Source organism: Girardinichthys multiradiatus, chromosome 6 (genome assembly GCF_021462225.1).
Source record: "Girardinichthys multiradiatus isolate DD_20200921_A chromosome 6, DD_fGirMul_XY1, whole genome shotgun sequence".
NCBI classification, from domain to species: domain Eukaryota; kingdom Metazoa; phylum Chordata; class Actinopteri; order Cyprinodontiformes; family Goodeidae; genus Girardinichthys; species Girardinichthys multiradiatus.
In genome coordinates, this window is record NC_061799.1 from 7,213,079 (window position 1) to 7,225,282 (window position 12,204).

Sequence of the window (12,204 nt, forward strand, 5' to 3'; positions counted from 1 at the left end):
ATAAAGCTGATTCTGAGATGGAGTTTGAATATTTTCTTTCTATATCTGCTTCGCTTAAGTTGGGCAGTATGATAGGTTTGGGTAAATATATAATATCATTTTTATTATCTATTTTCTGCAAATCAGTAGCATAAGTGGTAATAAAAGGGTCATTTTCAGCTAGTAATGAAATATTCGGACAAAAAAAACCCACCAAACCAAAGTCCAATAAATAATATATCCCACACAAACGCTCTGGCGATGTTGAATACATGTTGCTATCAGTAAGGGGTTTTTACTGACTCTCATCACATAACCTTGGCTGAATCAAGGTTGCTATCTATACATCAGCCACTCATTCTTTTAAATCAAAGTTATTGTTGTTATTTATGAAACTAATGTTGAAAGAATGGGGAAAAGTTCCCGTTTAAAATGTCATTGCTGTGGACACAATGACTATGTGTTGACAGCATAAATGTTCAGGATTCAGAAGGTTGGTTTTCCACCTGGGCCTCATTAACATTAACACCTTTCATCTGTAGCAATCAGTCATTCTGTTTGCCTTTTGAAGCATTTCTTTGTGTTCAAAATGAGATGTTTACCTGGAGTCCACTGTATGAGGAGGGCTTTTAGTCCCAGCACACCATAATGAAGAACTGCTTGTAGGGTTAGTAGAAAAAGGCTTATTCTCTACTGGAACTGGACTTATCAAGGGATAAATAGTGTTACACAGGCAAAATGCTTCAAAGGTAAATTCTTATTGGATATTCTCTTGACTTACTTACTTTATATCCTAGATCTTAGGTAATAAATGTTAGAATTCATAATAACAGCTGAACATAAAACATTTTTTTTCCAGGACTTTCCAGCAGTCTTACCATACCAACAGAAGAGCACCAAGGTGATCTGGAAAGATGTTTTTTGTGGCAGGGGCCAGAAATGCTGCAGGATCAGGAAGACAAAATGAGAGAAGGTAACTGATGTTTTTAAAATTTCAGGATTAAAAATACACATTGAAAATGCAAAGGGGTGAAAGGTTCATGTGTTGCTAAGAGAACTACTTTTAACGACCTTTAACGTGAAGAGTAATGCTGTCTCGCTTTCTGTCGCCAATTTACCAGACATTTCGTGAGGTGGATTTATTGGACAAGAAGAAAACAATGATAGCTCTTAAGCCTGGAGAAGATCGAGCGATTCTTTTAGGACTTGGAATGATCCTGTGCTCAGTCATGATGTATTTTTTGCTGGGCATCACTGTTTTACGCTTATATGCAGACAGGTACTGGTCTGGTGCTCAGAAGTGCTCCTAGTAAAGCAAGATTGACAGGGGGCTAAGCCTGCACGTAGACATAAAAAATGTACTTGATCATGGATGATTTCTGCAGAGCTTTGGAGAGGTCCATGGAGTGCACCAAGAATACAGAGGACTCCACATTATGATGAAGCATGAGAGCTTCAAGACAGTTTTGAGCATGGACCAAACTTCTGTGGTGAGATTGCAGTGGCTAAGTCCTGTAGTGGGAGTATGTCTGGGTGGTGCCATGGAGAAACAAACATCATGAAGTGCAAAGTGACTTTATGATGTTTTCCATCATGCATATAAGAACATGCAGGCACTCTAGGTAAATTAATGTAACACTGTTGATGATGCTGGTGCTAAGTGCATCCTTTGCAGCCACTGTTCTTCTTGCAAGCAAAATGATCTCACCAAGCAGCTAAAACAATCAACAATCTCCATGCTAATGCTGTTTATACAGTGCAATGATCAGGCCCCTTGCCCAAAGAAATCAATATGTGCTGTTATTTCCAGGATGGTGGGCTTCTACCTGGGAGAAGTACACACACCTCCAAATTGTGCGTAGGCTGGTTGCCTTAGAAAGTTTTGAGTCATCCGAGCTTCAGTTCAAATTTATAAATTTTTTTTCAATTTCCACCTTATTTCACATCTGTCTTTTTTGTCCAATTTCATGGAAAAACTAGTCTTGTCGCAGCTGCAACCATATCGCTCATTGTATGAAATTAACTACAGAGTCTACATTATTGAAAGTTCACAATGACATCCTCACTGCTCTAGATATTAATAACTCAGCTGTAATATGACAATAGACCTCACAGCTGCCTTTGACAGTGTAGATCATGCAATTCTCATTTCTCGTCACTGTGCTGGCCTAATCTAGTGCTCATATGGTTTGCCTCATATCTAACAAATAGGTCATTTTCAGTGATAATCAATGACTTGACCTCCACAAAAGCCCCTCTCTCCTCTGGAGTGCCACAATGCTCAGTTCTGGAGCCAGTTTTGTTCACCCTCCACTTGATGAAGTCCGTATTTACATATCAGTAAAACAGAACAATAACAATGCACTAGGTTATTTGCAAAACTGTCTGCCTGATGTTAAACAATGGCTGTCACAAAAATTCTTGCACTTAAATGATTGGAAAACTGAGTAAATTGTCTTCAATGTCTTGTTCACCAGTGTTATTTTGGCAACAGTTTAGGTTCCACCTTTATCTGTTGTTGCCAACACAGCATGTGATGCCATCAGCTCAGTTGTTGCTAAGCTACAGACACAACACCCAATGTGTTTGTGGCAATATCTGGTGATTTTAACCATGCTTCACTCTCTGCTACACTTCCAATGTTTCAATAGTTTGTCAGCTGCCCTATCAGAGAAAACAAAACGTTGAATTTGTTTTATGCAAATGTGAAGGACTCATACAAAGCAAGGCCTCCTCTAGGCAAATCAGATCACAGTCATTTTTTTCTATGCTCAAAATATAAGTCCCTTGTTCAGAGACAACCTGTAATAAAGAGGACTGTGAGAAAATGACCACAGGAAGCTGAAGAAGCCCTGCGAGGTTGCTTTGAGGCTACAGACTGGGATGCACTGTGCCAGCCACATGGAGAGGACATCAATGCCATGACTGAGTGTGTGACCGACTATATAAACTTCTGTGTGGATAACACCATTCCCACCACAACGGTGAGATCCTTCCTCAGTAACAAACCCAGGATCACCAGTGACTTGAAGGACCTTCTTAACAGGGGGAAAAAGCCTTTAGAGAGGGAAACAGAGAATTATTGAGGAGTATACAGAAGCAACTTAAAGTCAAGATAAAAGACAACAAGGAGGTGTACAACAACAAGTCGGAGAGCAAGCTCCAGCAAAGCAATATTAGAGATGTGTAGTCAGGGATGAAGAAGATCACAGGCTTCAAGCAGAAGGACTATCGGCCCGATGGATGTCTGTACAAAGCCAAGGAACTAAACACACTCTTCAACAGGTTCAGTTCAGAAACAAGCTCAGCATCCTTTTTTCCTGCTCACGGCCAAATAGACATTCCACCCTCCTTTACCCACAACTTCCCTGTCGCACCTTAAATGTTTTATCTTCCTCCTCAGCCATGGACCCTTATGCTTCTACATATTTGCCTTCAACCAAATTAGCAGATACGGATGCTCCCTTTGCCTCCACCTTCCGCCTATGTGTCTCTAGAAGTCAGGTGAAGAGACAACTGGAAAGACTGAACCGGAATAAGGCTGCAGGTTCAGATCATGTCAGCCCTAGAGTCCTGAAGGCCTGTGCAGAACAGCTCTGTGGGATTCTGCAGCACCTCTTCAACCTTAGCCTGGCCCACAAGAAGGTTCCGGTGTTGTGGAAGACCTCCTGTCTTGTTCCGGTACCAAAGAAACTCACCCATTAATCTTCAATGACAATAGACCTGTTGCCCTGGCATCCCACACCATGAAGGTCCTAGAGAAACTTATGTTGGCCCACCTGAGTAAGCAAACAATAAACTACCAGGACTCCCTTTAGTTTGCTTATCACTGTGGAGTTGGAGTTGAAGATGAAATCTTACGCCTGCTTCAACAAACTCACTGTCAACATGATCCTCACAGTGCTACTGGACAAAGCCAGTAGCACTGTGAGGATCATGTTCTTTGATTTCTCCAGTGCATTTAACACAATTCAGCCTGATTTCCTTTGTCAGAAACTCCAGAAGACTCAGGTGGAGGCCTCAACAATCTCCTGGATCAAAGACTACCTGACAAACAGACCACAGTTTGTCAGACTAAATGGTTGTGTGTCTAACCAGGTAGTCAGCAGCACAGGAGCACCACAGAGGACTGTACTCTCACCCTTTCTTTTCACTCTGTACACCTCAGACTTCCAGTACAAGACAGACTCCTGTCATCTGCAAAAATACTCAGATGATTCTGCTGGGAGCTAGTGGACTGCTTTGTGGCATGGTGTACAAACAATCATCTTATCTTGAACGTGAATAAAAGAAAGGAGATAATTGTAGATTTTAAGAGAAACAGGAATAGATCAAACACTATTTCCATCATGGGAGAAGAGGTGGAGGTGGTGGAGGAGTATAAATACCTCGGTGTTCACCTGGACAACAGACTGGAGTAGAGATGCAACTGTGAAGCCGTCTACAAGAAGGGACAGAGCAGACTGTACTTCTTGAGGAAGCTGAGGACCTTCAGTGTTTCCAGCAATATGTTGCATATCTTCTATAAGTCTGTTGTGGAGAGTGTGATCTCCTCTGCCATCATTTGCTGGGGTAGCAGCATCAGAGCCAGGGACTTGAAAAAGCTCAACAAACTAATAAAGAAGGCTGTTCTGGGGACTCTGCTGGAACCTTTGGAGATCATTGTACAAAGAAGGATTCTTCATAAAATGAAGAACATTATGGAGAACCCTGGGCATCCTCTTCATCAGACTGTTGTACAACAACAGTGTCTTCAGTCAGAGGGTTCTTCAGATCTGTTGTAAGACAGACTGCTACAGGAGATCCTTCCTGCCCACAGCCATCAGCATCTACAACGGCTCTTTGAAGAGACCCATATAATATGAGCTACAACATTTTATTTCCCTTGGGATGAATAAAGTATTTTTTTTTATTCAGTCCCAAGCCACCTTGCCATGCAACTAGTTTTGGCAGCTTTTCCCCTCCATTCGCTACGACCGCGTAACCTAGAGGTGATATTTGACAGTGCCCTTAAGTTCGGTAAACAGGTTAACTCAGTAGTGAAAGCTAAATTTTTCCACCCAAGGATTCTAAAAAAAGTAAAACCCTCTCTATCTAAGGCAAATCTTGAAACAGCTATCCTTGCCTTTGTTAGCTCAAGACTTGACTATTGTAACGCTTTGTTTATGGGAATCAATCAAAACTTGATTAAAAAATCCCACAATTTTGGCAGTTTCCTCCATACAATATTAAAACAAGGTAAGCCCTTCTTTATTTAAATTCAACAGACTCTTTATTTTGTGTTGATGCAGTGTATGGACGGAGGAAGGGGCGTGTGCTGTCATCAACTCCACAATCACCGGGGACATGAACTGTTCATACAGTTGTGGGTCAGACTGCTGGAGAGTGTCCAGATACCCTTGTCTGCAGGTCTATGTAAGCGTCAACAACACGGGCCATATCAGCCGTCTGTCTCACAACGAAGAGACACAGGATGCTAGCTCTGAAGTAAGTCCAGTTCCAGAGTGAAAAAAGTTTAAATTGCTGAACCATTTAAAATGTTCATAGCAGTAGTCATATGTGGCTAGGTGACAGACGTACTCCAATCACTGTTCAGAATGTGATTGTTGACTGTTAGTATTCAGTGATAAAAGCAACTTGGCTGCAGTCACTAACAACTGAATGGACTTCCTGTTCCATATAACCTTCAGTACTCTCTTTGCAGTGTGTCTACATTCCCCGGTGCCAAAAGGACAGCACGGCCATGTATGCCGTGATCATGAACATTTCCGAGCATCTGAAGATGAACCAGCACATATCCTGCTACTATGACCCCAGTAAGCAGCAGGACACTGTCCTCCTGACCAGGCTCTATGACCACAGTGTTGTCTTCCACTCGTTGTTGTGGCCCTCGTGCATGCTCTCAGTGGGAGCCCTCATCATTGTGATGGTAAAGCTCACGCAGTACCTCTCCAGACTTTGTGAAGAGATAGCGAAGATCAAGAGGTGAATTAAGTGCAGCACCTCTGTAAGTCAGACACACAAAGATTAGGAGATTGACATCTGACATAAAAGGCATTTTTTTAAATCAAACGAACTTGCTGTGACCTATAGCAGACTGTCATCCCTGGCTGAAACTCTCAAAACCTCCACTGAGCAGTGAGGAAGATGACAGACATGGAACTGTTGCTAAGAAAACAGAGATACTATTCTGAATGGTTTTAAAACATTTCAAAGCATCTGAGAGTAATTGTTTACAAGTGTCTTATTATTTAACACAGTTTATGATCAGAATGTACTTATCAGGTCACATACACTCTAAAAGCTGTTATGTGTCAGTTTTAATCCGAGAACTGTGTGAGATTCCAGAAAAATGCTAGAGTGAGTTTTCTCCAGCTGTATGGAGCATAGAATAACATAATACTGTCTCTCACCCACCTGTTTATTTGCTTTGCCATTCATGGTGCAGAAATAAGGTTGTGCCACCCATCACTCATTGAGATTACAGTGTTTGAAAACTACATTCATTTATTCATCTTTATTTGATCAGACACATCTGAGTGCTGTTGAAAGAACTCAAAAAATAAATAAAATAAAATGAAATCAATAATAGTAATGATATAAAGACCTGACTGGCACCCTTCGCTTATGCCCTGTATTGAAAATAAAAATCCAGAAAACATAAACACAACCAAACTCCCTGTGGTCCTGACGTTTTCATTATTTGATAGAGCTCCCACTGAGGTCAATATAATAACGAGTTAGGCATTGCTGTTTTAGATGATTATTCTCACTTGGTTTAGATGCTGTGATACTAGCAGATTTTTTTGTGGTTATTTTTACTTTTGGACAATTATTATGATGTGTAACAATAGCAAAAGTCGTTTAATTTTAAAAACTATAATCTGCTGATTAACATCACAAAAGCTTGAATAATACCTGAAAAACAGCACCAAATCTCAGATGAGATAAACAGGAGGTGCTATAAATGCTGGAAAGGATCAAGGAGAAGAGAGAGGAGGAAGTTCAAACTACCTCTTACATGGAAAATAATGGGCAATGTGAGATCTTTGGCAAACAATCTGGATAAACTTTAAGCGCTAACAAGAACTCTGCCAGGGTATTGAGTATGCAGTATTATGTGTTTCACTGAGACAGGGCAGCAGGATCTATTTTCCCAACTCCAATGTTTCTCTGATGGGCTTTCTGGTAATACAATTAGACAACGATTTGATAAAAGAGCAGCAAAAGCAAAGGAGGTGGATTAGCAGTACTTGTCAGCCACAAATGCTGTAAGCCAGGACATGTTACTATTATGTGCTGTTTCTATAGCCTGGCAGTTGAGCTGTTAGCAGTAAGTTTTCATCCATATTATTTACCATGAGTTCATAAGTGTTATTTTGGCAACTGCTTACATGCCCCCATCAGCTGTTGCTGACTCCACATGTGATGTCATCAGCTCAGTTGTTGCCAAACTACAGATACAACCAATAATGCGTTTGTGGCAATATATGGTGATTTTAATCACAACTCAGTCTTTGCTTCAATTCTAACAATTCAACAGTTTGTCACCTGCTCTACCAGGGAAAACTAAACCTTGTATGTATTTTATGCAAATGTCAGATCACAATCTTATTTTACTTTACTTGAAATATAAATCCTTCGTTTAAGGGAATCTGTGAAAAAAAGAGCTGTAGGAAAAAAGTCATAGGAAGCTAAAGAAGCCCTGCGTGTCATAATGCGTTTATACGGGACTCTGAAGTACACAACGACAAGAGAACCGAGGCAGCATTTTAACAATTTATTAGGTTTTACAGGAGTAGTAATGATCTGGAGACAGGACTGGATTGGCGAGCAGGATAGGGATCTCAGTGAGGGAGAGAAGAGAGGCTTAGAGAAATCCGCATAAGATGGCGAATATTTACTAAATAGGCTCTTTGGGTTGACTTACGAGGGGAGAACTTTCAGCAAAGCTTGGGATGAAAAAGTCTGTTCCATGATGGTTGAGGTTGGCAGGTGGGTGCAGCTGAGGGGAAAGTACTTCCTCGTTCTTCAGACTTTGTGTTTCTCTCCTTTTGATCCTTTCATAGAAGGAGGATTTGTCGTGCGAGGGTGGACAGGCCTGTGGAAGGTCTTCTGAGGCTAGAAACCTGGGGTTGGGCTAGCTGTTTACCACGATAGTGAGACAACAAGCAGACGCCTCCCTCTGGTTCTCTACTCCTTTTGAAGCACAGGTTGATTGCTCACTGTTGAGCAACAGCTGCGCAGCAGCACCTGCCAGTCACACCTTGAGTAAGAGGAAAAAAACACAGCACAAACACACAGGCTGCACCCAGCCTGCACACAACCACCGTGGATATGACACTGCGGGTGGTTGTTTTGAGGCTACAGATTGAGATTCACTGTTCCAGCCTCATTGAAATGACATCAAAGTCATAACTGAATGTGTGACCGATTATATAACCTTTTGTGTGGACAACACTATCCCCTACCAGAGCAGAGATATGCACCCCTAATAACAAACCCCGTAACACCAGTGACCAAATTAAGCTGCTAGACAACAACATTGTCATTGTTTAGTTTTAATAATACAGCTATGTGTGGCTACAGTGATCAGTGGGCTTTTTTCTGCAGGAGAAAAGCAGCTCACTAATGCAGACAGCATGAAATTGATGTGAGCAGGACTGTTTGTTGTGGGTGTGCATTCAGATTGTTGTGGACTGTTTTGTAGAGTGTGGGTTTGTAGCTAACATCTCTGCTTTTGTTCAGATGTACTGTGTCACACAAGGGTGGTCCCTCAGCAATGTTTGTGTTACTTCTGCAGCTGGAAATGTGATATAATAAGGAAATTACTCATCTAATAGGAACTTGTTCATGAGTTTTTTTTTTTTTTCTTTCTGAAGCAGTTCTTCTGCAAAAGAAGCGATAGCAGCCTGCTTGTTCAGCTTGCCAGTTCTGATACAAACAGGAAAATATAGAGGCAAATTACAAAATTTCACAAAATCTTCCATTTGAGCTAGATGAAAGAATTAGAAAGCAATACACTTAGTGTTAATAAATTTAAATATCTATAAGAATTTAAACATTTTAATTACCCTAGTTCAGACTGAGTTCTTGCTGACCCTAACAAGCTGACTGATAGGAAAAGGTCCAAACAAGAAAGCTCTCTGCTCCCAAAACTGAAAGCCAGGAAAAAAGGACATAAACAACAAAAGAAGTGAAAAACAAATAGTCAAAACTTGAAGCTGATGCTTCAGAGCTAGCTGTAAGGAAGTGGGCTTTTTAACCTGTAAAGCTACGTAAACCATCATCAACAACTAAATAAAAGAAAACCTTTCTGCTGTGGGTTGAATTCGCACACAGTTTTCCTCTCAGATGGCAGGAAATAAAATATCCATCCATTTGTCTATTGTCTTCAGCTTATTACCAATCGGATTGTGAGGTCAACCGGTCCAGGGGGAACATCTCTCTAGATGAAAAGAAAAATAGAACCTCTGGCATAATTTGGATCTTCCCAAATTACTAAAACATGTTGCATTCAGAGTTCTACTCTGAAAAGCTGAACAGTGACATCTGACACAAAAGGCATTTTTTAATCTAGTGAACTTTCTGTGACCTTTGGCAGACTTTCCTCGCAAGCTGAGACTCTTAAAACTTCCACTGAGCAGTGAGGATGTAGTTGTTTATAAAAGCGGACAGGATGTTCCTGGCCGGAAGCTGATAGACATGGAACTGAATGAAAACAGGGATTTTCTTCTGCATGGTTTTAAAATGTTGTAAAGCATCTGAGAGTACTTGTTTACACGTGTCTTATTATTTACCACATTTTATGGTCAGAATGTTCTTCCTAAGTCACACTCTGAAAGCTGTCAGGTTGGATGTTAAATCCAGGCATTGTGTGAGAGTCTAGAAAGTGACCCCAACATTTTCTCCAGGTGTTTGGACTATTGAAGCTACACTGTTTCAAAACTTCATTCATTCATTCATTCATGTTTATTTGGTCAGAGACGACTTATCTGTGCTACAAAGTAACATTTACCCCATACAGAGGATTTCTGGCCCCAGGCTAATTTGCAGATCCAGTTTCTGGTTGGGCTTCCTGTTTAAAAGAACAACAAGGCTGGGACGCTATGAGCAATATGCCTGTTCAGCAGCAGACTGCAGGCTGGCTGCTGGAACAGATAGCCTGACTTACAGACCAGCCTTGTCTCACTCTAAAACAAATATTTATTCTATGTTCCTATGTTTATGTATCATACTAAAACCCAAATTTTTACATAGCATTACTATACCAATAATAATCCATAGGTTGTATTATTTTAGCAATTAGATCATGTTTTCCGTGTTCATGTTTCTGTTAAACAGGATACCATTAAACCATGATAATTTTACTGATGGTTTTCATACAATAACGTCTTATAACATGCCTACTTGTGACCTAGTTTCTTGGTTTAGAGAAGAAACGTGAAGGAGCCTTAACATTGTTTAGACTGCTAGTTTAACCTGATCACATTTCACTGAACTGCTTCCCTAGGATGAAATAATTAATAATTAATCACAGTCAAATCATGCCCTAAAAAGATATTGGTTTGACAGTGGTTTGTGTTAATAACATTACTTTCCACTGGAGAATGGGTTCAGTTGAGATAACAATGTTTTTATGCTTGCTAAGTTATTAGCTTAAGCTAGCATTAAATTTTGACCAGACTACTGGTCAAAACAGACGGCCAATATAGACGATCAGTGCTGTGTATGCATGGCCTAGCTACTGGTAGCATGGTTTTAAATTTATGGTTTCAAAATATTTTATTAAACTGTTCCTACAATTTAAATTCCAGTTAATAAGATGCAAGAGAAAGTGTCAGGCTTTTTCTGTTTTTCTGCCTGCATGGAACATAGACTGGTGCCTTACCGCCCTTCACCCACTTGTTGCTGCATACTTCCAGTCAGCTGGCTTAAAGAAGGGTGCCACACTTTTTCCTTGCTTAAAAGAATGTCAAATTCATTGTTTGGAAATATTTTTGGTATAAGCAAATAATTATTATGGGGTTGAATCTAAGGTTCTATCATTAAGGTGTTACCTCAATGAAACACAACCATACTACTGGGCCAGCCAAGATCAGCTCGTTATACTTGTGTTACTCCATAAATGGGAATGCGCTACAAATCTGTGATATTCTGTGCAATAAGAACTTGAAAAAAAAAAACTTAAATGTGCCGGGTGTTGTACTCTGTTATATTTTATTAATTTTAAAACGCTCAAAGCTCATGTTTTACTCTTGTATTTACAACTTTTGTGTTAATAAATGCAAGGCAGTGAGACTTGGGTATTTGTACTCCAGGTTATTGTGCCCAGTCTTACATACTGAGTATGAATTTTACTATCAATCATTCTTGGTTGGACTGTGACTCAGTTGTTGGGACTTTTGCGTCCAATAAGATCCTGGGTTTGAATCCCTGTTGGAGTCTTTCTGTGTGACATTTGAATGTTTTCCATGTACACATGGATCCTCTCTGGGTACTCCAGGTTCCTCGTACAGTCCAAAAATGCATGTTTGGCTCATTGACCTTTCTGTATTGGCACCATTTCTCCATGATGCTGCAAGGATTAACTGAACTTATATAGCGCCTTTCCAGTCATACAGACCACTCAAAGCGCTTTACACTAGAGCCACATTAACCCAATCGCACTCACTAACGCTCACACATTCATACACCAATCGGTAGGCAACTTGAGGTTAAGTGCCTTGCCCAGGGGCACATCGACATATGGCAGGAGGAAGCTGGAATCAAACCCACAACCTTCTGATTGCAAGACAACTATTCAAAACACTATTCTTCAGTTAACAGATAACTTTAACAACAAACTGACTAATGAATGATTAACTGTGATATAAGTATAAAATTATGATAAATGTATTAATATGTATTTCACTTAAAAGAACTTAATTACTTTTTTTTTTAACCAGAAAACATTTTTAGGCTTAAAAAAGGAGAATCATAACCACTGAGTGAGCATAGTTGCTTTGAGTTTAAGAGTAATCTTTGACTGAATGATTTTGAGATTAAGATAAAACAATTACAAAATATCCTTATCTAATTAGGAAATTACTTTTTCCTCGTAAATACACTCAAAAATTTTCTTAGTCGTTTACTTAAGCTGCAAATAATGAAAATAACAAAGTAAAATTTGTTTTTTGTTTTATTCACCTTCTTTCACATTCATACAAAAACCCAGCATTGTCA

The 12,204-nt window shown here is 40.0% G+C and overlaps 1 protein-coding gene across 1 annotated transcript; it reads left to right on the forward strand.

Annotated features, from left to right (window-relative positions):
• The first annotated feature begins 562 nt into the window (after positions 1 to 562).
• On the forward strand, positions 563 to 6,659 carry kcnmb2 (potassium large conductance calcium-activated channel, subfamily M, beta member 2). Its single transcript, XM_047369101.1, has 4 exons — positions 563 to 728; positions 839 to 952; positions 5,271 to 5,466; positions 5,684 to 6,659. The coding sequence occupies exons 2-4, from the start codon at positions 894 to 896 to the stop codon at positions 5,966 to 5,968; spliced, it is 540 nt and encodes a 179-aa protein (XP_047225057.1). The 5' UTR covers positions 563 to 728; positions 839 to 893; the 3' UTR covers positions 5,969 to 6,659.
• Positions 6,660 to 12,204: the final 5,545 nt, after the last annotated feature.

Excerpts from the sequence above, each read along its gene's own strand:
- kcnmb2 (XM_047369101.1), top strand. The coding sequence starts at position 894 with ATGTTTTTTGTGGCAGGGGCCAGAAATGCTGCAGGATCAGGAAGACAA. Across the intron at positions 953-5,270 it reads GGAAGACAAAATGAGAGAAG|TGTATGGACGGAGGAAGGGG; the intron begins GTAACTGATGTT and ends GTGTTGATGCAG. Across the intron at positions 5,467-5,683 it reads CACAGGATGCTAGCTCTGAA|TGTGTCTACATTCCCCGGTG; the intron begins GTAAGTCCAGTT and ends CTCTCTTTGCAG.